General features: G+C 40.0%; 4 protein-coding genes across 5 annotated transcripts in view; 2 read left to right on the top strand and 2 right to left on the bottom strand.

Moving 5' to 3' along the window:
• Positions 1–1,043: 1,043 nt before the first annotated feature.
• slc26a11 (solute carrier family 26 member 11) lies at positions 1,044–12,676 on the bottom strand. The gene is made up of 14 exons (XM_022207990.2): positions 12,479–12,676; positions 12,157–12,388; positions 11,269–11,461; positions 9,840–9,925; positions 8,645–8,867; positions 8,365–8,543; positions 8,145–8,217; positions 5,964–6,075; positions 5,820–5,875; positions 4,293–4,433; positions 4,008–4,135; positions 1,990–2,089; positions 1,761–1,894; positions 1,044–1,671 (listed from the first exon to the last, which is right to left on the bottom strand). The coding sequence occupies exons 2-14, from the start codon at positions 12,358–12,360 to the stop codon at positions 1,564–1,566; spliced, it is 1,737 nt and encodes a 578-aa protein (XP_022063682.2). The 5' UTR covers positions 12,361–12,388; positions 12,479–12,676; the 3' UTR covers positions 1,044–1,563.
• Positions 12,677–13,577: 901 nt separating this feature from the next.
• sgsh (N-sulfoglucosamine sulfohydrolase (sulfamidase)) lies at positions 13,578–19,865 on the top strand. Its single transcript, XM_022208002.2, has 9 exons — positions 13,578–13,862; positions 15,363–15,523; positions 15,602–15,707; positions 15,793–16,163; positions 16,669–16,750; positions 16,844–17,047; positions 18,074–18,240; positions 18,318–18,535; positions 19,528–19,865. Exons 1-9 carry the CDS (start codon positions 13,781–13,783, stop codon positions 19,709–19,711), a joined length of 1,575 nt encoding a protein of 524 aa, XP_022063694.1. The 5' UTR covers positions 13,578–13,780; the 3' UTR covers positions 19,712–19,865.
• A 1,782-nt stretch (positions 19,866–21,647) lies between these two features.
• On the top strand, positions 21,648–23,186 carry npb (neuropeptide B). 2 transcript variants are annotated; one of them, XM_022207969.2, is made up of 2 exons: positions 21,648–22,011; positions 22,589–23,186. In XM_022207969.2, exons 1-2 carry the CDS (start codon positions 21,748–21,750, stop codon positions 22,736–22,738), a joined length of 414 nt encoding a protein of 137 aa, XP_022063661.1. In that variant the 5' UTR covers positions 21,648–21,747; the 3' UTR covers positions 22,739–23,186. The 2 variants fall into 2 exon arrangements, with proteins under 2 accessions (XP_022063661.1, XP_022063670.1); XM_022207978.2 differs by having other exon boundaries at positions 21,652–22,011; positions 22,610–23,186.
• Positions 23,131–26,864, bottom strand: part of gnav1 (guanine nucleotide binding protein (G protein) alpha v1) — a 34,784-nt gene continuing 31,050 nt past the window's right edge. Inside the window, exon 9 of the mRNA XM_022207956.2 lies at positions 23,131–24,674. Coding sequence (XP_022063648.1) covers positions 24,484–24,674 — 191 coding nt within the window. The 3' untranslated portion in view covers positions 23,131–24,483. The remainder of the gene's footprint in view (positions 24,675–26,864) is intronic.

Below are 26,864 nucleotides of genomic sequence, written 5' to 3'. Positions count from 1 at the left end.
GCTTCCTCCCATGGTCCAAAACATGCTGAGGTTAACTGGTTACTCTGAAATGTCCGTAGGTGTGATTGTTTGTCTGTATATGTCGCCCTGCCACAGACTGGTGACCTGTCCAGGGTGTCCCCTGCCTTCGCCCCAAGCCAGCGGGGATAGGCTCTAGTACCCCTAGGACCCTAATGAGTATTGAGCGGTGTATAGAGAATGGATGGATGGTATTTGTGATCAGTTCTCCTGGTGCCTCTGTGTGTTTGACTTGTATTCCTGTGGGGTCCATGGGTTCTGTAGTCACTGAGGGGTGACTACGGACAACTTAGAGCTTCTGTTGGCAGCTGCTAATTCGGTGTGGAGCTTCCAGACTCAGTGGAGACTAAGGCTCCAGTTAGCAGTCTGCCAACTTCATGAAGAAACCGTTTTGTACTTTGTGAATTGGGTGTTAAATGTTTGTCATTAGAGGTACCAGTTTTGTTTTAGTTCTGTGCACTGTTTGTAGTTTCTGTTTTTTGTGGTTGGTGTTGCTACTACATTAATGTTTGGCAAGAGAGTTAGTGGTTTTGTTTATCTTTAGACCATTTGTGAACCCTGTTAGCCTTCATTTGGTTTTATGTTGTTTGATTTGGCAACACCCACCAGCCTGGTTTGCTTTGTTTGATCATTTTTACGTTGAATTTGCCACTGAGCAACAAATTCCTTTACCTGAACCAAAAAAGTGCAAGTCTCAAAATGGTGTTGCTAAGTCCTATAAGTCAAATTTATTCAAGCCACATTTTCTTCACACTAAGTCTAAACACACACAAACTCAGGTTCTCTGCAATTCATCTGGATCAATCCTGTGAGAGGAATCCAAGACTGGAGAAGGGAAAGTTTTGTCAAACCAGCTGAGAATTCATTGGATGACCGTACAGTTTGCAGTGTAAAGCTCAGCTTGGAAGAAAATGAGTGTTTTGACTCTCATGTCACCTGATTATTGGTGATGGGACAGTATGACAGCTGCTGTTCTGTTGCAAGGTCATCCTGGCCATCATGCATAAACTCACAAGCATACGTGAAAATGTCAATGTTTTATTCATGAAAAATTCCCATTAGGTCATTTGAGTTAATAAATAATCAGCTAAGAATCATATGTATAAAATGAGCAAAATAATAAACATTGTACAAATGTTTCACCTGTGCAGCATTTCTTTACCAACATAAGACATTTCTATTATCCTTCACTGTCAACGTTACATAATGTATATAAAATAATTTATAAATATCACTGCATGTACAAAGCAGTACTTCACCTTTAGTCTGATGGTGTTGTGCAATGGTTTGATAGTGTCGTCATCTCTATGAATCTGCACTGATTTCAAGAGTCAAGGTTTAACAGATAACACATTCTGTGCAACTCTTTGCCTCACTGGAAAAAGGGGCACTTCCGTCAGCCACTGCCAAGTTGGAGGTAGTTATTAACTTCATGGCAGCCTGATAATCCCACAGAAGAGATGTCACTGATCAGTGTTATTGCTACCCCACTTCTGTCCAGGCTCAAACTTTGTCTCTCCAGACTGTGATTGGACCTTTTTGTTGTCACTCATCCATGAGGTTTCTCAACACCATCTGCATCGCTTCTTCCACATTGTCTGTACACCTGAAGCCCTGAAGATCAGCTGCTAGGAGAACCTTCAGAACGGAGGGCTGAAAGAAGGAGGAAGACGCAGACTGAGCAGAACAATTACTATATTCTCCATCAGTACTCAAAAGTGTGGAAGGACTGAAAGGCGTACCTGCAATCCAGAAAAGACCAGCTGCACTTGTCGTAGCTTGAACTGCCTCAGCAGGTCGCTCAGCTCGTTGATCACTGTATAATCTATGGTGCTCACATGATGGCAGTCCAGGACCACAGACCGTGGAGGAGACACTGGGACAGAGATGTTCAGGGGGAAAAGACCTGTCAGCCAATGACAACTGAAAGAGTGGAGGTCACCAACACTTTACTTTGAAAGAAATCCTCACCCTGCAGAGCCTGAGTGTGTATGATGTGGCTGAGATACTCCATGGCGGGAAAACTGAGGCCACTGCTCAATTCCATCACCAGCACATTGTGATCAGACACCTGCACACACAGACACACCTTGTCAACACAAAAACAACTGCAGCTATGTTAGATGTGATCAAGTTAAAATATCCAACACATCCCAGCAAGGCTTTGGTTGTTTACATGAAACCCCAACTCATTGTATTCTGAGTCAGTCAGCTCCTACATTGCCCCTCATATCAAGCACAAAAAGACACATAAGGTTCGTATGGATGTTTCTGAAAGGCTGTACCTTTTTTACAAGATATAGCAGCTAGTTACAGATTGGGCTGTGTGATTATTTCCAGCACAGGATTTCTAGAGAATTTAGAATTTCCCACTGTGTTTGGGCACATACATATTAAAGCACATCAGTTACAACTTTTTACTAATGAATTATAAAGGTGTGGATCTCCTCCTACAGTCTGTCTTGTTTCAAGCACCATTTGTTTTCCTGGTTTCTGTGTAGTCATGTCCATATGGTTACATATTTAGGACTGCAGGTGGACCTCATGGACTTGGAAGGATGACAAAAATTCATGTCGCACCCATCTTTCCCAGAAAGCATAAATTGGTCTTAAAGCTGTATGACCCAGTTTATATATGCTGACAGCAGCTTATATCTGGGTCAGAAAATCGTTAAAAAAAAAAAAAGATTTCTTTTGCAACCATCCTTCTCCCTCTGAGGTAATTTAGAAAAGAAGTGTTGCACTCTCCACATAGCAGCATTAAAAATAAACTATACAAAGCAACATTAAACACTTTCTAAAAATATATATACAAATGAAAGAGCAAATATGGACCAGAATGTAAGCATATATACAATGTGCTAGCTGCTGTATGTGTAAGATTATAACTGATACAGATCTTTTTAGCAGTTAAAAAAAAACTTTAAAGGACCATGACCACAGCCCCACATTGTGTCTGAAATGTTAATATTGCACCAAAATGACTTGATTTCATTCATGAGGGTTACATTTGAAAGATTATAGCCCAAAGGGAAGTAATTTGTTTGTTTATATATAAAAAAGCTATTTTTAATATATAAAAGCTATCTGTAAATTATGTTAAAGTCTAGTTTCCACACATAAAGACATTAGACAAACTAAATACATTCAAAAAGAACACTAGTATTTCCCAGTAATCCCTGATTATTCAATAACTGCAAACATATCCTTGGATAATAACTTTGCAATCACAAAAAAATGTTTAAATTTCACAAAGACAAGCCTTTTGGTCCGTATAAACTCACACCATCACTGTTAGGAGATTTTTATAAAAAAAATCTACTGTAGAATTATGTAAGCTGCACTACACAGCTTCAACAAGCTATAAAGATACAAAAAAATCCCCTGTTCACAGCAATAAAATCTAATGATTAACTTTGATCTTTTAGATACAGGACTCTCCTTCTCCAAATATTGCTGTGTAGCAGCAGAAATACCTCCATATAAGATAAGATAAACTTTATTGATCCCTTACTGGGAACCATCAAATAAAGGCAGAGGACATGAATTAACCATTACATCATGGTTTTAGTTAATCCAGTGAATTAAATCCTCAAATGATAAAAAAGCATCCCTCATGAATCCAGGCAAACGTTTACACACATAAGGCACTAACAGACACTAAAGGGATATCAACATTTGTATGAAACACTTTGAAAAAAGATCGCCTACGGTTAAACAATTGCTGTTGTTGTCATGGGAAATATACTCCTAGAACCCACTCATCCTACTCTGGTGAGTGTTTTAGATCTTTGACTCCATGTTGACTTCCATTTGAAATTAAACCAGCTGCAATCTGGTTCCCCTTAAAGTGAAAAAATCTCTCTCCCAGGCAAACTACTGTGCAATAAGCAAACTAGTATTTGTGTGCAGCCTTTGATATACAGTTTATAGCTAAATCTTTCTTAAAAAGTGTCAAACACTTGCTTTATTTAAGAATAATAAAGTACCTTAATCTGTGGCCTAGCTGTGTTGTACAGCAGCAGGGCTCCAGAAACAGCCACACCTCCCACGATGCCGTACTGCACCTGCCAGAAACTCATCAGGAAGGTCACAACAAAAGGCAGCAGGTCCAGCTCTGTGGAAGTAAAAGCCAATCGATTAGACAAACAGATCTGCATCTACTCTCAGATGTACATCGCTTTGGATAAAAGCATCTGCTAAATGAAATTGTGGAAGTGTAGAATTGTCGACATGTGAGACAGACAGAAGTAAAACAGTGAGCAGACACCTACTGCGTATCCTCCACATCTTAGCCACGACTCGGTAATCCACCATCGGAGCCACGGCACAGATGATGACAGCAGCGAGACAAGCTTTGGGGATGTAGTAGAAGGCCGGCATGAGGAAGGCCAAGGAAAGCAGCACTATCACACCTGCAAAAAGGCACACAGAGTAAATGTGAAAAAGCTTCACAACTCAGCAAGAAAACAATGTATGTAAAGTTACATTAAGGTGAAAAAAAGTAATTTAATGCACCGGTCCAGTTGAGATTTTTTTTCCACTTTGCTTCCATAACTTTTTTTTTCCACTATCGGAAAGAAAACAACCAAAATACACATTTACATGTTTAATTTGCAAATTAGTGCATTTACAATTATATAATATTACAACAATAATACAAAAAGTTATTGCTGAATTAAAGTAATCAGCTGTGGAAGCTTTATGGTCATATCTATTAGCCATTTGTTTACCTATAAATTATTGTTTCCACTATAATGTAGAAATTTTTACAAAACATACTTTTGAAGACTTTTCTCAAAATTATTCTTATGTTTGTTCATACACTGCGTTCCAAATTATTATGCAAATAATATTTTTCTCTGATTTTCCTACATAAGGCTAATGACAGTATAATTTAAGTCATCAGCTGTTAAAGTTTGATTCAAATGTTGTTGAACAAACCTAATGAACACAGTATTTTTTTCAAAAATAAAAAAAAATTAAAATGCACTGTTCCAAATTATTATGCACAACAGAGTTTCAAGACATTTTCTAGGTTCAACTTCTGATTCTAATGTGTCAACAACATGAAATAAGAAGGTCGAACATGATCTTTAACAAAGGTTTAGATATCTGTTCTGGAAATGTATGCATATTAGCTCATATTTAATTAGCTAAAATTCCCTTTGCTTATTTAAAATTCAGAAAACCTGTAAAAAAATAACAATTCTCTTCAGTGAAAGGAATCAACTGGGGAGGTTTCATGGTGACATTTATTAGTTATAGTTTTTAGTCTATTCACCTGTAGTGTCTTTTTTAATATATGTACGATAGACTGATGCAAACAATGATTTAAAATCTAAAAATAAATAAAAAGGACATTGTTTTTGTGTTTTATTGGCAACCCAGGGCTGGTGTGTCAGCTAAAAACCCATAAAAAAAAAATCTCTTTAGTGTATTTGACGTTTAGTTGAACCAGGAAAGCAAAAATATTTATTGTGATTATTACATTTACCTCTGAAGGTGCATTCTTATTGCTTGAAAAGGATAAATTTACAGTTTGTATTCTGATTTTCAGTTTAAAATGTTCGTATGTTGAGCTGTCTTTGTTTAAGATTAAAGTTGTCTTTAATGCCTTGTCAACTAAAGCTTACTCTTGACATTTCCTTTGTCTCACTCCAGGAAAACACTTTCCATCTCAACAGACAGTGAGAAGAAAAAATGAAGCAAAGACACAAGATTCGGGACAATACACCGTAAGATAACACAGATCACCACAAGAGGGCGGAAGAGGACAAGTTAAAAGCATCACGACTCACTGGTGACGATTCCTCCAGCTGGAGTACAAACACCGGTCTGAGAGTTCACTGCTGTCCTGTGTGTGAAGAGAAAACATGACAAGATAAAGATCTGACAGCCCAGCTCTCTGTTTTTCTCTCCCTCACGGATTCTTCGACACAAACCTCCCAAAGCTGCCAGTAACAGGGTAAGCTGACACAAAGGAGCCCATGATGTTGGTCACGCCAATTGCCAGCAGCTCCTGGTTGGCATCGATCCTGTAGTCGTTCTGACTGGCTGAGGAGAAACAAGAAGATAAAATCAGCCAACAAACTGAGGAAACAATCATTTTTTAATGCTTTGTTAGTTAATTAATTCATGTACAATGTGTGGAAGAGTGCTTTTGCCATCATGTTTTACAGGTTCATAATACTAGTTGTGTGTGTTAACATTTGCAGATAATTCAAACAGAATCCAGGTTTAGGTGCTAGATCTTCATAAAGCAAATTGTGTATCTGTAGTCATAGTTGTAGTAGTGTCTTTGCAAGTTAGTGTGCGAAAGTCTGTCCCAATGCCTAATGAACTATTTCTGCAAAGGGTTCCTTCACTTTAAAAAAATTGCAAGCGAACAACAAACAGCTGAGGCTGACAGAAATGTAATTCATTTTGCAACAATTTCTTTTAAAAGTCTGAAATTTTTCACTTTATCTGGGCAGAAACATAAATATCAGCAGTCAAAGGCTTCTGCAGAGCTGCTGAGGTAGATAGTCAGTGTCTTTGGATGATGAGAGAAAGCCTTCCCTACATTGCTTCACACTACCTGTGCATGTCTATCTGTCAGTCAGACGGCATTTAGTATGAAATGACACTTGGGGCCTCTAAGATTGAACTTTTACAAAAAAGTTGCCAGTGTGTTCATTCAGACACAAAGCCAACACATTTAGATGCCATCAGGATCAACTGAGAAGAGTGCAGGTCTGAAAGGGGTTTAAGGTAACGTGTCTACAATGGGTAGAATATTAAGGTAGACAACCCCTATGCTATTTTCTATTTTAGCTTATTTTTTTCTATATTTTACCAGATAAGATCAGTTGAGAAAAATTTCTCATTTACAATGATGACCTGGCAAGAGGCCCCAGCTGGAAGAAAGATAACAAATAAACAATACATATACAAAGAAGGACACACAACTGTTCAAACTGAAATTAAAAAGCCCATAAATTAATGCTAACAATTCAATGAAATCGGTCAGCATGTGCAGTGGTCAGCTAGAGTCTGCTGCAGCTTCTGCTTAAAGATGTGAGGTGATGGAAGCGATGACAGATTCAGAGATTTTTGGAGGGAATTCCAATTGATCGCTGCTGCAAAGCAAAAGGAATTCCAGCCAAAGACGGTACAACCCTGGGGACAGAGAGTGTTATGAAATCACTGGACCTCAGGTGGTGGTGGTTGGGGGAGTGATGTAGGAGGTTGGAGAGGTATTGAGGTGTCTGCCCTGATAGAGTCTGTAGATGTATCCTTTGCATTCAGCAGATTAAACCTCCTGCATCTCAGAGTGTAATTAAGGGATATTAGCAACTAGACCTTCATTACAGACCTACTGCAAACCTTGACTCATTCATTTATTTTGTAGATGTGGAGAAAAGGGGGAAAGTCAGTGAGAAAGATGATTTTTAACTTTGACAAGCCAATTGTGTCTTTTGCATTCTCTGTGACGTTTTTGGAACAATACAGATACTGGAATGTTTAAAAAAAGTCTTCCCAAAATTGCCTCACACAGCTGAAAGTCCTGTGTGTGTTGACCTGATAGCATGCAGTGCAGACTTGAGTTTGACCTTGTAAGATTGCCGTTGCAGTTTTTACGGAAACATGACTAAGCTGTGCATTCAGACGTGAAGCCGACACATTTAGATACCATTAAGATTATTGGAAAAGAATAAATGTCTGAAAAGGGCTTAGAGGGATTTGTCTGATATCTAAAGAGGAAAGTTCATGGATGTAACCTTCACATTTAGCAGACATCACCTCCTGAAGAAGAACCACTCACTTGTCTATCCTGCAGAGTGTAGGAAGAATGTCTCAGGAGGGGAATTCAGGGATTTTAACAACTCCTCCTACATGACAGATCTGCTCTAAATTTCATGTGAAGTTATTGTGTCGTTGTGGAGACATCTCACTCAAAACCACAAATGTCAGTGTCATGGTGGCACTAGAAGAAAAGTAGCTTCCTACTCTGGAGACCATGAATGTCTGTATAAACATTTTGTGTAGTCTCTCCAACAGTTGTTGATATATTTCCTTAAGCTGACCTTTAGATGGCGGTGTAGTTATTTGAGTGAGAACATGACTAAACACGACTCACTAACCAAAAGCTTTTGCAATAGCAATGCTCTCCAGCACACCCATAAAGGGGATCACAGCGAGTCCTCCTCCAAAGTCCTATGAAAAACAGAGAGGAAGATCAGTTAGTCAGCTGCTCTTTCTCACAGCAGGAGAGATTTTGTAAATTGAAAGTTGAAATTCAATCATTTAGCAAAAATTTCCAGAGCTTTCGTCCAGTGACCAGCTCGTTCTTCTTCACCTTACCTCTACAATCTCTCTGAAGGGGACAACAGTGCCATTTGCGGTGGTGTCTGAAGTGGGTGGAGGCCTGAATGGTGGGAGTCCCTTGGTAGTTTGTCCAGTGATGGTGAACACATGATGACCGTAAGCATCCCAGGAAAACGCTATGAGGGATGCAGCCACGACCACCAGGGCATTACGCACTGAAACAACAGAGAAAGATTTGTCAAAAAGTAGAATGGATCAGGTTTATGTTATTGTTTGCTAAAGACAGACAAACAATCACAACCACACAGGTACTGACTGGTAGCAACAGTCCACACTAGCTTCCTGGCGACGCTGGAGGAGATGGAGGCATCAGCGTCGTCAGAGCCGAGACTCGCCTTCATAAACACCAACATAATCAGCAGAAAGAGACAAAGCAGCCCCAGGACCACATCACCTACTCTGGCCTCTGGGATCTTGTAGAAAGTGTAGTAAACCTCCAGGAAGAACTCCTGGGGAATGCCGTGGAGACCCAGAATATTCTAGAAAAAGGAACACCAGCTGAAATCACTGCCATTACAAACATGGTAGGCGAAAAAGAGGAGCTTTCTTTTTGCATTTTAGATGAGTTTTCCCACCAAAATCAAAGTACTCATTTAATTACATTTGAGCTTCTGTGTTTGGAACTGTGAGGCTATCGGAGGATGTTTTTGACTGAAAAGGGGTGTTTAAAGAGCAAAAATATGCTATTTTTTATTATTAAAAGGTATGTTCAGTATGGATACAAGAAACGTTTGACACAAATCAACCACTAGTTTGGCTCCTAGTTCAAGACAGAAATACTGATCCTGCATCAGAAAGTTACACATGCACACTCACCAACATATTTTAGGGCGGAAAAAAATTATTCTTTCTTATTACATTTTAACTTACTAATCACTTGCCAAATAAAAAAGCACCATACTTTCCTGAAGCCAAAGCTAATTTCTTCAAAATGCTTTTTTTTTTTTTTTTTCAAAAATAGATATTCTGTTTACCAACAGATGAGATATAAATCCTCACATTTGACAATCTTTAACCTGATACTTTTTTTGGTAGTTATGATTTGAGAAGGACAAAAAAAAATCTAAGCAGTTATCAAATTTGTTTGCAAGATGAAAGTTTTCTGTCTACTGATTAAACAACTTATTGGTTCAGCTCAGATTATTTTTAGTGTTTTCTCTTTTAAAGAGTTGTGATGAAGATACTGGTACTGAGGAGGATATTTTTGAGTTAAAAAGTAACTTGTCAGTGCTCTTTGACAGACAAAATATGTATGAAAACAATGTTTCTACAAAATGTCATACCTGTAGGATTTCTCCTGAGCATTTTCTTTTTACTTAGTTACCAATAAGTAGACGTTTGTCTTAAAATACAGAATTAAGACTCCACCTTTCTAAGAATGTGTGCTAATACCATTAAATATTCTTTTGCTTTTTTATTGTGTGTGCAAATGGCTTTTATAGTTACATTACTTTGACTTGGCCAAAGCCAATGGTGACTGCAGCAGCACAAGTGAAGCCTTTTATTACAGGGTAGGAGATGAAGTCCAACAGGAAACCTGCAAAAGACAAGCAGAACAGCAAATGATTTACAAAACCAGACACTGAAGCAGAAATATAATCCGTTGAGAAGAACATATTTGACAGAAACTGAGTTTCTGAGCATTAGATGAAGCTCTGGAGACATAAACTCAGAGACTTCTTGGATCCCTGCAGCTCTGTTCCTACACCCTTAGTTTGCACAAGACAGTCTGTCTGTTTCTAGCATATATTTTAATATAGTAATATTATTTTATTGGATTTGTGATACAGAGCAGAGGAGGTGATGCTACAGGGTGGGGAAGCAAAAATGTCCTGTCAGGTAAAAACAACTATAAATGGGTCTAACTTTTTTATTCTTTGGAATTTTGAACTGATTTCTTGAAGAACACAAATTTAAAGCTTTCAGAACATGTTTATTCAATATGTCCTCCATCAGCCATGATGAAGGCCTCGATACAGCCTCTGAAAGAGGCACAGGCCCTCCTGTTCTCCATGCCTACCCATTCTCCAGGGAATGGGTAGGCCTCCCATTCCCTGGAGAATGCAGCCTTAAGTAAATCCATATTGGCATGAGGGGTGGCATTAGTCCTCAACTCAATGGCGCCCCATCAGAAAAAATCCAGGGGGTTTAGATCAGGTGAGCTCGGGGGCCAAATGCCTTTGGGCCAGAAGTTCGCCATATTCTACTCACAGAACTTTTGGACCTTGATTGATGTGTGAGCAGGAGCCCCATCTTGCTGCCACACATAGTTGTTGTCAGGGTAGATGGCCTTCAGCCAGGGCAAAACGGTGTATCTCAGAACTTTGTAGTACACATCAGCCCCAATTTTCTGATCTGGCTTGAAGAAGTAGGGGGGGATCTTATTGCCATCTGAGCCCAAGACTCCCAGGACCATCTGGAGATCTCTTGGTGCCCAAACTGGATTGTCTGGCATTATGGATGCGGCGAATGGTCCTCTCACTGATGCCAACAATCTTGGCAATGTCCTTCTGAGGGATTTGGACATCCAGGAGATCACAAACCCTGTTGCGTTTTGCTTGTTGCTTGCTCACTTCACAATGCACCAAGGTCTGACAAATACTAAAAAGATTGGTTAAAGGTAAGGAACTTTGATTTTAATTATTGTTTTAATTACCCTCACCGTTTGGGATGGACATTCAAATTTGTCAATAGGACATTTTTGCTTCCCCACCCTGTAAACTATCAGTGCTACCAGGTCTAAACAATGTGTCTCATTATAATCAGAATCCTACATTGCAAAAAAAAACAAAAAAAACTTAACTCCTTGGTTCACACGCTTCGTCTAAATTTAGAACGCCAAAACTTTGTGTCACAAGGTTTCCACATGACTTCCCTCACCTAATCTCAGTAACGCCATCACAGCCTGGATGAGTCCACAGAGGAGGGTGAGCAGCACGGCTCGCTGTGGGTGACCCCCGACCACAGAGGAACACAGGAGGGACATGATGGCCGTCGGACCCAGTGTCACGTCCTTAGAGGTCCCCAGGAGGGTGTAGATGAAGCCGCCCATGAAGGCAGAGTAGAGCCCGTACTGCAGAAACAGAAATGATTTTAGGTTAAAGACCAAACAGAGGATTTTACACATTGACATTAATGTGCAAACCCCCCTCCATTAAAAATGTGTTTTACTTTTTGGATAGTTAAAGTTCACTGTTATCTCTTTATTATAGAGAGAAAGTAGACGATGCATTCAGGTCTTAAAACTTTTCCAGAAGAGCCTGAAATCTTGCTTATTTTCTTATGTGGTCTATAAAATGCCAGAAAACTGTGAAAAATCCAAAAATGCACTTTGACATCTTTAAATGTCAATTAAATACTCAAAATGCAGTACAACATATTAAAAATGAGGGACAAAAATGAAAATCACCCCATTTAAAAAAAAAACTGAGACCAGCAAATGTTTGACAATTGTGACAATGACAAAAGCTGTAGATGAATATTCTGTAGATCAATTAAATATTTTATAATTTAATAATAAACAAGTATGGCAATCTTTATAAAAAAAAAGCAGAAGTGAGATTTGAGAAAATTATGTTATGAATACGCAAAATCAACTTGCAGTCCTATCTGAGATCTCAGCTTCAACTGTACATCTTCACTCAGCAAAACAGATAGTTGTAGCTTGAAGACCACACTGAGATATCAGGAGACGGATGAAATTAAATAACAGTTGAAGAAAATGAACATTTTGAAATCTAACAGATGATGATCGGAGCTGCCACCTACCTGCACAGGAAGTCCGGCTACCTCTGCATAAGCCAGCGCCTGCGGTACAGCTGTCAGCCCAACAGTGAGGCCTGCAAGCACATCCATCTGCAGCCACTTCAGTTTGTACTTTGGTAACCAGGACAGGATGGGCAGCCAGGCCTTCAGGGTGCTGTAAGAACAGCAGCCCCTCGCCGACTCCCCTCTAAGCAGAGGCTGGTCCATCACACAAGAATTAGAGGGCAAGGACAACCTGAGGGGGATGAAAACACAAAGACAAACTGTATTTCACATATTCAAATGTATGCACGAGAAGCGTGACTACAGGATAGAAGACACTCACAAAGTGATTAAGTTTCCAGTTCTGTTTTAAATGTCATTAGTTTTGGGGCACTGCTGTGTTTCTCTGGCAGTGGGTTGCCTTCTGAGACGTGCAGCATTCAGGTAAACGCAACAAAAATGCGCTGTGTGCCCTCTTGTGTCATCTCGCCTGTTTGAATTTCTTGAAAACGAGTAGATGCCATATCTTCAGGTGCATGCTGCTACCTGCGTGTAATTGAAAAGCAAACAAAAAGTCAATTAAAGACAAGTAAGCAGCCATTCCACACATATAACAACCATAATTACACGTGTTCCCAAGTTCAGTTTAGTATGTCACGTCTTCAGTGAACAGATATTCTGTTCTGTGACCCTTGAACTAAATGAGCTTTGAGATCTTTACAGTCATAAGATGGTCATATGACACGTTGATTCTTTGCATACCTGTAGAACAGCCAGAACTTTTCTCCACAACATACAAAATTCCCGAACAAGGACACAGTCTTATAAATACACCCTAGTGTCTCGTAAGCTGTCAGAAGTCTGATCCTGCAGAGTGACATTCCACTTAACTCTAACTGCGTTTGATAATGTGTCAGATTCTCAGTCAAAGAGCTTTAGTAACAAAAACAGCTAGACTTCTCCTTTTGGTTCTTAATAACGTTCCATGCCCAGTCCAAGAGGCTTCTGCAGTTCTAACTTTCAACTGGCTTTACTAGGTTTTGACTAAAACTGCTAGAATTTTCTGTGTCATATGGGTAGCTTCTAATTATCAGAGAGCAATAATATGTCACACTGACAGAAATAGTAAAATGTGCAGAACAGAATAAAAAATACAGTAAAACATGAAACAACAGAACATGAACAAAACGAAATGTAATGTAATGGTACAGATTAAAAAAAATATATACATATATAGAATATATTACAACAGAATAGAGAGTATAATAAAATATTCTTGCCAAATCTGATGTCTTCCTCTCGCACATTGTTCCGTGGTCCGGCTGTGATTTTCAAACCCGCTGTTGCTGCTTTTGCTAAAAAACCACTTCCCAAAACGATGACACTTTGCTGATGAAGCGCCGGACTGTAGTTCCTGTTTCTGTCGTCATGTGACCTCTATCATGTGACTGCAGATGGGCGGGGCTTACGTTGTTTGAGGAAGACACTGAAAGTTTCGCCTCTGTTCAGGGATGAAGCTGTTTCGTAGCTCAAATGATGTTTATCTTAACGACTGAACTCGTTTTTTCTTTATTCGGTTTAATAGTCCTGACCCATTGTATGTGTCTCACGAGATTTTGAGACTTTTCGGCGAGATTTTGGGATCATGCTGCCTGAGTTACTTGTTCTCGTGTTAGCATCATGCTACATTGGGGAATCAAAGAGGAGAAATGTGCTTCTAATAATTGGTAAGTGAACACTGTTGTGGAGTGACCGCGTTTGAGACTTTCAATCTCTATTGAACACATTAAAATGCTGAAAAAACGCCCAGTTGCTAGGTTGTGAGGTACACTTAGCTAACAGAAGATTATAAGTGTTTAACAGAGGTGTTCAGTCAAATGACAGCTGTGGTGCTGTTGTGTTCTTTTACATTATTCATTTATATCAGGTGGGGCAGACTAAGTAGCAGTAACACCTCGCTATATACAACAATACAGCTCAACAGCTTCACAAAATAAACCACAAATGAAGCTGAATTCAGTGCATAGCAAGGTGTGCTTAAGAAACTGAGAACTAACTGAAAGTGTCAAAATGCTTAAAGTCTTCAAGCTTGGTACATTTTGTGATGTTGCATTGCAGTATGAATAAAGATCATTCCCAAAATACTAATGCAATACACATTAGGCATTACTTTAAAAAGTTATACAATGCAGTGTATTCATTTACTTCCTGTAGAACATAATTCATTGTGATACTTGTTACATTACTTTAGCGTCACTCCTCAACAGCCTTTGATGCATTTTCACACAACTGACAGCTAACAATATAAAGTTTAACCTTACATATGCTTACATATTAATACAAATCCCTACATACACAAGATGCCTTTTAATGAACTATTACCGCAAAGCCAAAAGCTGTGGAAAACCGGATCAAAGAAAAATGGTGTTGTGACAACAAGGCTCAACAACCAATCCTTATCACCCAACTCACCTTCGGATTTAGATGTTTAACAGTCAATTAAAGGATGTACTATAGTAATCAGAAAAAAATCTGAGAGTAGCCAGGCCTAGCTTTTGGTCATTTGAAACAAACTGGTCCTTCGGAGGGCTAATGTTATAAACGACTACTTTAAAATCAAATTAGGTGCATCATAATTATGTGTAAACCATTTAACATTCAACTTGGCCCCAAAATCCAGAATGGAAAATAATTTTAAGTGGGTTTGTAAGTATTAAGTTTGTTGGCAAGACTGTGTAGTGTTCTTTTTCCAATGCATTAATAAATAACCTTCTAGAGCCGGGTATTGCAAATTAGCATTTGTGAAGAATAATATTCGAATGGAAAGCTGTTTATTAGTTAGTCTACACATCTATCAGGATAATCCACTGTACAGGGAGTTTAAACTGTTGTGCTTAGGCTGATGTTTTAGGGAACCTATGTGGAGGACATCAAAAATCCAGTGTTTTTTTTTTTTTAATCCCTAGTTGCAATGATATACTTAACAACAATCAGCACCGTGACTTTGTCTTTGCTTTACTTTGGCACATTTGGTGTGTGTGATGGTATATTGTTGTTGTAACTCTGGCTGCAGAGCAAATTTCCCCCAGTGGGACAGAGAAGATACCACTGCACCTTGAATATTTGAACACTTCTGGCCATATAGTTTAAGAGCTAAGAAGTGTAAGTGGATTGATTTGACACCTCCCACATATCAGTGCTGAATTTCTGTCTTTCCCCTCTTCCAGCCGACGATGCAGGCTTTGAGACGGAGGTTTATAACAACTCAGTGGTCCACACGCCACACCTGCGCTCTCTGGCCCAGCGCAGCCTGTTGTTCAGCAACGCCTTCACATCTGTCAGCAGCTGCTCCCCGAGCCGCTCCGCCATCCTCACCGGCCTGCCACAGGTAACACACAAACACACGTATAGCTGTCATTTGTGCATGACTTCAAACTATTCAAGTGGGTTTTTCTGGTCTTTTCAGCATCAGAATGGCATGTACGGCCTTCATCAGGGGGTTCATCACTTCAACTCTTTTGATGGAGTGCAAAGTCTGCCGCTGCTGCTCAAACAGGCCAACGTGCACACAGGTAAATGAGCAGTTTATCTCATATCTACACTCATGAACAACATTGCTTTCTGTCACTTTTCATACACTCTCTCTCTTTCTCACAGGTATAATTGGAAAGAAGCACGTCGGCCCTGGATCTGTTTACCCGTTTGACTTTGCCTACACAGAAGAAAACAACTCTGTCCTCCAGGTGGGACGGAACATCACCAGAATCAAACTCCTGGTCCGAAAGTTTTTCCAGACCCATAAAGAAGAAGCATTTGAACGAAGGCGAGAGGAAGAGCAAAGAAACACAGTTGAAATAAAAGATGAAGAGAGGCCATTTTTCCTTTATGTCGCCTTCCACGACACCCACCGATGTGGACATTCACAGCCCCAGTACGGCGCTTTCTGTGAGAAATTTGGAAATGGTGACATGGGAATGGGTAGAATTCCTGACTGGACGCCAGAATATTACACACCAGAGCAAGTAAAGGTCAGTGATTAAAGGTTTAATACTTTATCACGTGGAAAGAAATTCCAATTAATATTAGAAGAGAACTCTTGTTATAAGGAATAAGGTTTATTAGCTGTAAAACATAGAGATTAATTTTGTAAAACAAAGTTTTACTTCTGTATCCCTTACTTGTTTAAACAATTAAATTCCTGTTTTAAAATACTTTTACATATTTCTTATATCATAGCATTTTGTAGCTTGTGTTTTGGTCACTGAGAACTTATTACCAGGCATAGATTTGGGCATTTTGGTAATAGAAGAACTAATAGAAGTGTCAAAGCTTCTCATTGTCTCTCTTTTAGTCATTATCATCTAATGAGCCATGATTCTTCTGTATTACATATTTTTTACTTCTGGATCTGCTGATGCAAATCGCAAGCCCAAAAATGTTATCTTATTATAAGAAAATACGTTTGAAAGACACACTTACTGAATGATAGCATGGAGCTACCAGCACATGTTAATCCAGTCGTGTATACTTCAGGTTCCTCCGTTTGTGCCGGACACACCTACAGCTCGAGCCGACTTGGCTGCTCAGTACACCACAGTGAGCAGACTGGACCAGGGTGAGGAACCGGCAAATGCATACAAGAAACACATTTCTGAAATATTGAACTGTACAGAACTGTAAGCTGTAATGGTGCACATTTCCTCTGCAGGTATTGGATTAGTCCTTCAGGAGCTCAGAGAAGCCGGTTATGAGAACGACACTCTGATCATCTACAGCTCAGATAACGGGATCCCCTTCCCAAATGGGAGAACAAACCTGTATCAGTCTGGCACCGCAGAGCCCATGTTGGTGTCCTCTCCAGAGCACAGAGACCGGTGGGGAGACACCAGCAACGCCTACGTCAGCCTGCTGGGTGAGAAATGGAATTAGAAATTTAACGTTCCTGGTGGAGAAATCGTGTTTTCTAAATTAAAAACAGTCGAGCAGCCTCTTCCTGTGAGCACAGTGTCAGCTGCAGGTTTAAGTTTATTACTTACACCAGTTGTTCTCAATTTATTTTAATTTGTGGATCGTAATTATTTCCTCACTTGAGAGCAGATGGGCTAAATATAGACAAAGCAGGGACATCAGCGTGGTTCACTGATGTGCTTAAGTGGCCACAAGAGGGAGACTTACCAATAATGAATTAGCAGCAGACCTCAGAGAACATCCATCCATCCTCTATACACCGCTTTATCCTCACTAGGGTCGTGGAGGGTGCTGGAGCCTATCTCAGCTGACTCGGGCGAAGGCAGGGGACATCCTGGACAGGTCGCCAGTCTGTCACAGGGCTACATATACAGACACACAATCACACTCACATTCACACCTACGGGCAATTTAGAATGATCAATTAACCTCAGCATATTTTTGGACTGTGGGAGGAAGCCGGAGTGCCCGGCAAAAACCCATGCATGCACAGGGAGAACATGCAAACTCCATGCAGAAAGATCCCGGGAAAGCCGGGACACGAACCAGGGATCTTATTGCTGCAAAGTGACAGTGCTAACCACTACTCCACTGTGCAGCCCCCTCAGAGAACAGATGAACTGAAATAATTAACCCAAATAAATTCCCACACATGTTGTCTAACTTGCAAAAATTGATGCTAAGCTTTCTTATATGCTATGTTCAATGTAATTTGCTCAGTATGTGTGTTTCTTTCATTGCATTTGCCTCTTGAAATATTAAAAATAGAAGAATTACCTGGTGATCTATAGCTTTTATTGGACAGTGGTGTATAGAAAAGATGTCCCTCTGTTTAGAATAATAGCATGAATATACTACCTATGAATATGTGTGCAGGATTTAAGTTTTAAATTTCATTCTTAGTTGTTACCATATATAAGGTGATAGTTGTCTCATTGGCCGCATTGTTCTCGTCTATTTTTTTCGGCAGACATCACTCCCACCATCCTGGACTGGTTCTCTGTTTCCTACCCGTCCTACAGCCTCCCCGGCAGCCCGGCCACCCCAGTGTACCTCACCGGTCGCTCTTTGCTTCCAGCTCTGGTCTCTGAGCCCAGCAGCTGGCACACTGTCTACTCCAGCCAGTCCCTGCACGAGGTCAGGACACCACCAGCACCAGATACTGTTTCATGAAGGAGCCAACCTTGAACGCTCTACTGTCATTTTGATTCCAGGTAACCATGTACTACCCAACTCGCTCGGTCCACCAGGGGGCGTACCACCTTCTCCACAACCTACACTACCGGATGCCCTTCCCCATCGATCAGGATCTGTACGTGTCGCCCACCTTTCAGGACCTGCTGAACCGCACCAGGCTGAGTCAGCCAACGCACTGGTTCAAAAGTCTGCAGCAGTATTACTACAGAGAGCGCTGGGAGCTGTTCAACACCAGGTCTGCTAAAGCTTACTTTGCTCAGTGTTTGTCTTGTTTTAGTGCAAAATCCTCCCTGTGATGATTCATAAATACAAAACATTCACTTAAAAAGACATTTGGTAAATGAGTTAGCAGATCCTCACAGGACAGTTAGACACAAAACTCCACCTGAATCAATGGATGACTCAAGACACAGTCATTCAAATGAGGTAAACCTGAAAGAGGAAGAAGTTTCATAATCACATTTTCATATTCATAAGAGAAAACACCTCAGGCTCAGAAAGATGTAAAAACAAACCCTACAGTGTTTGTAATTCCCAAAAGCACGGCACTACACAGCAGAGGTGGAAATAATTTTAAAAAATCATTTGTTGCATTCATTTTATTTACCATCAATGAGCAGATAAGCTTTGATAGGTTCAGTCCATGTCCATTACTGTCAAAATTTAAAGTCTCAAACACTTTTATGATTAATTTTAAAACTCTTATTTGCCAGTTTATAGGTCTTTTTTTTTTTTTTTGCTGAATTTTTAAGGTATAATAACAAATAGAAAACTGAAGAGGCTGCTGGTAATGAGTCCTGCTGTCTTTGTTCCTAAAAAACAAAAACAATGACAAGTTTTGTCTTCTTTGCTGTGACTTTTAAATGGAGGTAGGAAGATGGTAAAGCACATCTGCAGACCTTTAGCTCCACGTCTGAGTCCTCATGGAGCTCTTTTCACTGTCGAATGAATAAAAAAAGAAATCTGAGTATGAGCAGAGTGTGCGCTCATTTTATAGAACAAATTGTGAACTGCCTTTAAAAAACAAAGCAAAAAACAATATAATAATTAGATAAAACAGTACCATAAGTGGTTCTCGAAGAAAAATGGCTTAATCTGAATAAAACCTCCTGATTCATATATTTAAATTGCTGGCTTAGTAAATAAAACGTCCCTCTTTTTGCAGCTGGGGTTTGGATGCTTCAGTGTTTCTAAGTTTAAATATTAACAAATTCTTCACAACCACAGGACAGACCCTCTCGAAACAAAGAACCTGGCATCGGACCCGTCCTTCAGTGCCGTGCTGCAGGACCTGAGGCAGCGTCTGCAGAAGTGGCAGTGGGAGACAGGAGACCCCTGGGTCTGCGGACCAGACTACGTCCTGGAGGACAAACTAGAGCCTCGCTGCAGACCTCTCTACAATGGACTGTGATGGACTCTAATGATGCTTTCACTCATCTTCATTGACAAGATGTCTGCTTGCATGAGTGCATTTACCTTTAGAAATACGTGGCATTTGTTTGTAATTTATATTTTTGTATGTCACTTCTGTTTTTAAAGCTCAAAAATAAACAGTTTCGATTGGATTTGTTGGTAGGATTGTTTTCAGTAGTGCATTTTCCTTCTTTATACTCCTGGATAATTTCATCTTTCAAGTCTTGCTTATCCGTTTATACATTTTAGGTACATTTCCCATCATCCAGACCCTCCCATAACCCTGTATGATAAAAGAGCAACATAATTACACACCATTTATCTGTTTTTGTTGTTACTCAGTCGAACAGACGTAGACTGATCTGCTGATTGCAGAAGCAGTGGAGTCCATAGCAGGTGACCAGAGAGGTCGGCGAATCAACTGGAACAGGATTTGTATTGACAAAGGCCCGTTCTCCCTCGGAGCTTCCCTTTGAAGTGCAACTGATTTGCAGTAACGCCCGTTTTAGAAAGCTCTTAAAACTTAACACAGTTTTCATCAGCCGATCATTCAAAGTGCTTATTGATCTGTTCATCTGTTCACTCCTAATGTGTCCGCTTTCACTCAGGTTGAAGTCTATGGAAGCCTTGTGTTGATTCTGCTTCGCTGCATAGCAGGGAAGCGCTGATGGCTTGTACAGTGAGCAGCTACATTAAAACCACCTGCCTTGTATTGTGTAGATCCTTTTTGTGCTACCAAACCAGCTCTGACCTGTCGGCGGATGGACTACAGACCTGCAGTGTTTGGCAACGGATCCTCGGCTTCCTGTGGTTTGTGGAGTGGAGCTGCAGTGGATCTGGTTTGTTCCAGTGCATGTCATGGATGGGATCTGGGAAGTTTGGAGGTCAAGTCAGCACCCCGTTCCTGATTTGGGGTTTGCTGTGGAGCACTGGCCTGCTGGGGGAAGTTGGAATGCAAAGGTTTCCAGCTAACGTTGCATTGTAACAAAATAATTAATGCCATTCAATTCACCTGTCAGTAGTTTTAACCCTGGTGTTGTCCTGCCGGTCAAAATTGACCCATTTTAGTTTGAAAATGTGGGGGGAAAATGATTTTTACAGTGAAACTTCTGATGTCCACATTTTCAACATTTTTGGGAATTTTTTTGAACATTTTTGGTGGAAAAAAGAACATTCCCAAAAAAATTGATTTTTTTTAAAAAAATTTTGTGAATGTTCTTAAAGAAAATGGAGGTTTTACTGATGTATATGTAATCACTTTTGATAATTTTCGGATTTTTTTGGAAGATGTTTACTAATTTTTTTGATATTTACATTTTTCTGGTCAAATTTGGGGGATTTTTAAAAAAAAGAAAAACTTTTAAGGAATTATTGGAATTTTCTTCCTGAAGGTTTTGCAAATTTTTGGAAATTTAGGGATTTTTTAAAAAAATTTGAGACAAGGAAACAATATTTTTTGGTACCCGAAAATTAGGACAACAGGAGGGTTAATGTAGCCGATCAGTGTATACATTTTTCATCATTGTGACTCATCAGGTGTCAATACCAAACCAAGAGTTACAGTGGAAATGTACCAGTCTGCCTGATTTACATCTATAAAATACACTCAGACATTCAGGAAATGTTGGATCAATTAGTTTGTCCAATTAGTGAAACACACAACCTTCCTCCTCACTTACCTGGACATCTTTGAGTTATGACCTCCTGTGTTCGTGTATGTCCTGATGTTAATCTATTTCATTTTAACCCCTCTAAGCGTCAGAGACTAGATGACGTCTCTATACTCTCCCGCCTCCCCCAAACCATCAAAACGGATCAATTTGGATTGTTTTTTCTTCTCTCCAAAGACGGACCATCACCAGCCCTCCCCAGCTCTGATTTGACGAACCTCCTGGGTCATGACAACGTCACCCTGTCAGCCTATATAAGCAGCTGAAAGTTTTAGAAACACTCAGCAAAAACAAACAGACCTAGAACAGACGAGAAAAGCGCCGTTTTCCCTTTGCGTAAGAAAGTGCCAAGACGGTTCCAGACATGGATAGGTCTGTCCGGTTTGCCGTGGTGTGCGTCGGAGTGTCTCTGCTCATCTCTTGCCATCCAGTCGAAGCCTGGTACAAGCAGTCGACCGGGCCCAGTTACTACTCGGTGGGTCGCGCCTCCGGTTTGCTGTCCGGTATCAGGAGGTCACCGTACGTCCGGAGAGCCGAGTCCGAAGAGACGCTGCCGGACAGCGGGGAGACAGCAGGTAACAACGTGATCACAGAGACGAACAGGCAGATCTCCATCCTAAAAAGCATGGTAAGTGGAGTTCAGATGCTTTAACGCTGTCTGAAGAGGTTCTGTGTGTTTTTAAACCGATCATAAAATGAAAAAATGTAATGTTGGTTTTCCAATTAGATCCACAAGAACCGCACTCACGGCGTTTTTTAAATATTGAAAGTTAGAAATATCTTAGTCAAATATACATCATACAGATATTACACTGTAGGTCTGTTTTATTTCACAAAGATAAGGGAAAAAAAAGAGTCAAGAACCCGTGCGTAAAAAGGCGGAAACGAGAAGATCAGATCATAGGAAACAGCAAAAAATGTTCACAAAACGGCTATTTACAAATTAACTAAAGAAACATAGGATTTTAAGTCACTTCTGCCTCAGCAAACACATCCCACAAACGACAACAATATGTAAAGAAGTTAGAAAATAATGTGTTCCAATAGCGACTAACAGCAAAGCAAACACGCGCAGTGCAGATCATTTGGCTTTAATAAGTCAATCAAACAAAAGCTTTAAAGGTTCATTTTAAGAACACAGATAGTTCTTGAATCTTACATAAATGTGGTATTGCGAAGAAAAATGACTAGAATCACCTTTTCAGTTTGAATTCCCTCTTCTGCAGGCCATCTGCGTGAAGGACATCTCTCCAAACCTGAAGAGCTGCGAGCTGCTGCGGGACGGGACGGGCACCTTCCAGTGCAAAGCAGACGTCTTCCTCACCCTGGACTCCCTGGACTGTCTGTCCGCCTGAATCCCGGTTGGACCCCGCAGGAGACTGTGATCATCTTCCACCGAATCCCCGAAGCGCAAATCTGTAAGGAAAAAAAAAATGAGGGATGGATGAGTGTAGAGGGGTTTGGAGGGTGATGGTGCAGAAGAAAACCTGATAATTGTTGATAATGGACCGCTGCAGACTCTGAATGTTCTCTTATTGAAAAAAAGAAAAACAAACATTGTTCACTTTTGCTTTGGCTGCATAAACAGGACTGTAAAAGATAAAACAAGAAAAAAAGTCAGTGTGAGAGATGTTAGATGAAGCCATTTTCTTTCCAGATGACTTTTAATCTTTACTGTTTCACCCCCTGATATGTACCTGCGTTGCCACGATGTATTAAATGTCCGGAAAGTTGACTGCCGAGCAGATTTCCTGGAAAGTACTTTTATTTATTTTATCTATTAAAATCAACAAACACTGGTTACCCGCTGTGTGGTCTAAATTTGTCTTTAAGTCAACATAAGTGATCCAGCACTACTGATTTATCAATTTACATGATCAACCTCAAAGAAAAATTTAAAATGAATCTCATATTTATTTTGTACTGCAATTTCAATGCAATACAAACCATAAAAACATTTTTTTGAGAACACAAGACTTGCAGAGTAGAGATACAATATGAAACTTAATTCTGGAGGTGGAAAAAGAAGGAAAAACATTTCATAGACGAATGAAGCATTTAAATGACATAAAAAAAACAGTAAAAGCACTTCATCATAAGGCACTTGGGGGTGTTTTCCTCCCGTCTTTCAGTATCCATATCAGGCTGCATCAGTTATTTCCACATCTTGTTTATCACTGGAGTCAGAGTAGCTGCTGATAGAGCTGGTTGCTCAGGGGAGCCCTCAAAAGAAACCCCAGCAGAGTTTATGCCACACAAATCACAAGCAGGAGACATCATCCTGCTTGGAAAAACAACAACAAAAAGCAAACAAACAGGGCTTATGTGTGCCAGATTCTGCAACAATAACCATCACAAGTGAAAGAAAGGGAATAAAACAAGTCAGACTCTTCAGGGCTGTTTCTTTCCCCCAAACACACACTTTCTGATATTCGTTTTTCTCAGCATCATCGCTGATTGAAGAGAGTCTGGAGAGTGGGTGAAGGCTCAGATTAAAAGGCACGCCGTGTGGGTGATTTCAGCTCAAGTAAACACAAACTAGTGCTGCTTTCACAGTGATCAGCTGCTCATTAGGAGGGTGTGACGCACAGCATCTGCACAGCGGAGACACAGTGATGGATGAGCGGAAAACACATGATGGTATGCATGAGTGAGCCAAGGAAGTCAACGATCAGACAGTAAATCCTCACCCACCTCAGTTTTTGCCCCCGCACAGGGCACAAATGAACATAAATGCATCAAGTTTTCAGAAAAAAGCAACGTCACTGTTCATGGTTTGATTTTATAGTACAGTACAAAACACATGAATGCCCGCTGGTTTAAAGACAAGCTTGCTAAAGTGAATATTTTATAGGGCTCTACCTAAAACCAAAAGATTGGCCAAGTGGTCCTTCACCTTCATGTGTTCAGAGACAGTTTTTGACAGCAGTAAAGGATTAAATGCAACAAAGAGCATCAGAGCTTCCAGCCTGGACTGAATAGAAGAAGGCAGCAGACGACATCCTCGGATGAGATGATCCTCACTGCCTTTTTAAAAAATATTTCTCTTTTAAAATGAGATATCTGCAGTTCAGCGAGGTCTCTTTCCGCCGCTCTGGGTTCACAGGAGCGACACCGCCTCCAGGTTCTCCTTGATTATCGTGTCCATGACCACCTGGAAGACGATCTGGATGTTGGAGGTGTCGGTCGCCGTGGTGAAGTGGTGGTAGATGAGTTTGCTGGGATTGTCGTTGAGCGAGACGAAGGTGGCGGCGATGAAGCGGGCGGCCGAATCCACGTCGCAGTCTGCACCTGGAGGAGATAAACGAGGAGAGTGGTCAGAGTTTACAGGGAAACATCTGGCTGAAGGATTAGACTAAGTGGAGATGTTTGTACACTCTGGAGTCTGTGTGGAAATTAGTTCTTAATTTTAAAGAAAAAATGAAATTATTATTTTTGTGTTTCGGGGAAAAATAAACCAAAATATGATTCTAAAACTAGCGTGAAGCTGATAGTTAAATAACATGTACTGTCACAACAAGCAATAAACTACCAGCTCTGGAAGCGAGTGATGCCACAGACTATGCACTGTCAAACATATTCCACTGAAATTAAAAGCCCTGCATTTCAAAATCAGAGTTAAGTAAAAGTGCACAAGTATTATAAGTAAAGTGTACATAAGTATCAAACTTAAAGTACTTCTGCTGTAATATGATCCCTGGGACTGACAGATTATATCGGGTCATTGCATCTCAAATCACCTAATTTTTACACCCATTTCTGTTCAACCACCTCTGATTTGTCTGAAATTAAAATCTGTAAAAAAAGATGACTGTTGAGGATGACAAAGTGTACATCATGCAGACCCTCATGTACTCGTGGATGCAGAAAGTACAAAACTATCCTTTGGGGTCAGGCACATCTGAATCATCACCAAATAATTCAGAGAGGTCATGAGATGATTGATGGGAAAGAAGACGAAAAGCGAGTTGTGCTGAACAAATCTGACCTGAATTTTAAAACTACTACTACTCTGTTATTCAAATTAAAGAATTGTCCCCAATTAGACACAAAACAAAGTTGGGATCCACGTGTTTCACCTTGAAGAAAGTATTTTATAATTCATTCATCATTTTTTTTAATGTGGCTACAAGCTATGACTGTGTAAAAAAGGGTTGGGAGAAAAAAATAGTACATTTGCCCCTGAAGTGTACTGGAATAGAAGTATAAAGTAGCATAACATGGAAATACTCAAAATACACAAGTACAATGTCGTCATCTATGATAATATATTGGACTAAGTGATTAAACGTTGCAACTCTAAGCCGTGCTTGTTTTCTTTTCTATACAATTAGGCACAAAGAAGTTGAGATAAAATGTTTAAAATAACAGACGAACGGGCCAGTCATTATTCTGCAGCTCTAAGTGGTTGTAATAAAGCTGCAAACCAGAGCAAAAACACAGAAACAAAAGGACATCAAGCTTTTAAATCTACAATTTAAAGATCACTATGCATCTGTTAAATTTTGTTCTAAATAATTAATTCAAATGAAGACATTTAGTGGACGACCTGCAGCTTCCTGCTCATCTGATGGAGCCGAGGGTCACGGTGTCACAACTCGTCACATCGGAGGTCATGGACGTTTGCTCTGCCGGTTGACCCCAATCCAAAGGGTTTCCATATTTTTATTGATATTTACATGAGAGCAGAGGGGACGCAGATCGCTGACACAAAAATGAGCAGATAGAAAAATCTACCAAAACTAACACATTGTGTGGGAGATTGAGTCTGTCTGTGAGTTTAAACCCTAAATTCAAGTGAGCACACTGGTCCCTCTTTTGATTGAAGGAAAAAATGTACCTGAGTAACAACAGTCCTGGATGTCATAGGCATTTGTAGTATTTAAGTGGGACATTTTAAGGACTTTCCTGGATTGGTGCAGTAAGATCTTTGTTTTGTGTGATTCTTATATTTTGTATCCTCCATAAAGAGAACAGGGTTGCACTCATGATTCTCAGTGCAAATCCTTCCTTCTGTATCCAGAAAGACAGTCTTGATGATTCTAAATCTGTGTGCAGTATTGTTCTGGTGCAGCAGCTGTAGAAACATACAGGTTTAATAGTCTCCATCAGATGAAAGTTGAAAGGTTGCCCCACTGAACGTGTTTGGTGTCTTAGGAACCAGACATTTTTGTGCCATAAATTCGTCATTTATGTCGATAAACTCCAGTTTATGTTAAAACTGTGAGAGACATGTCATTCCAGCTATCTATATTACTGATGTCACAGCTTCATGGCAAAAACTGCAGAATTAACGGATTTATAATCTTACATTTAGATTTACTATAAATGAGTTACTTAGAGCTTTCTAAGGAACATCCTTTTCATTAAGCGTACTGTAATAAAAACTCAATTTTGTCTGTTTGCTGTTTAATATGGCTTTTAATACCTAGCGGCATGGTGACAATTTATTCCTTTTAGATGTATACTTTGATGCTGTTT

Source organism: Acanthochromis polyacanthus, chromosome 3, assembly GCF_021347895.1.
Source record: "Acanthochromis polyacanthus isolate Apoly-LR-REF ecotype Palm Island chromosome 3, KAUST_Apoly_ChrSc, whole genome shotgun sequence".
NCBI classification, from domain to species: domain Eukaryota; kingdom Metazoa; phylum Chordata; class Actinopteri; family Pomacentridae; genus Acanthochromis; species Acanthochromis polyacanthus.
This window is presented reverse-complemented; position numbering and strand designations above follow the sequence as displayed.

Excerpts from the sequence above, each read along its gene's own strand:
- slc26a11 (XM_022207990.2), bottom strand. The coding sequence starts at position 12,360 with ATGGACCAGCCTCTGCTTAGAGGGGAGTCGGCGAGGGGCTGCTGTTCT. Across the intron at positions 8,868-9,839 it reads TTGGCTTTGGCCAAGTCAAA|AATATTCTGGGTCTCCACGG; the intron begins GTAATGTAACTA and ends TCCTTTTTCTAG. Across the intron at positions 8,544-8,644 it reads AGTGTGGACTGTTGCTACCA|TGCGTAATGCCCTGGTGGTC; the intron begins GTCAGTACCTGT and ends CTGTTGTTTCAG.
- sgsh (XM_022208002.2), top strand. The coding sequence starts at position 13,781 with ATGCTGCCTGAGTTACTTGTTCTCGTGTTAGCATCATGCTACATTGGG. Across the intron at positions 15,524-15,601 it reads TCCTCACCGGCCTGCCACAG|CATCAGAATGGCATGTACGG; the intron begins GTAACACACAAA and ends TGGTCTTTTCAG. Across the intron at positions 15,708-15,792 it reads ACAGGCCAACGTGCACACAG|GTATAATTGGAAAGAAGCAC; the intron begins GTAAATGAGCAG and ends TCTTTCTCACAG.
- npb (XM_022207969.2), top strand. The coding sequence starts at position 21,748 with ATGGATAGGTCTGTCCGGTTTGCCGTGGTGTGCGTCGGAGTGTCTCTG. Across the intron at positions 22,012-22,588 it reads TCTCCATCCTAAAAAGCATG|TTTGAATTCCCTCTTCTGCA; the intron begins GTAAGTGGAGTT and ends TCACCTTTTCAG.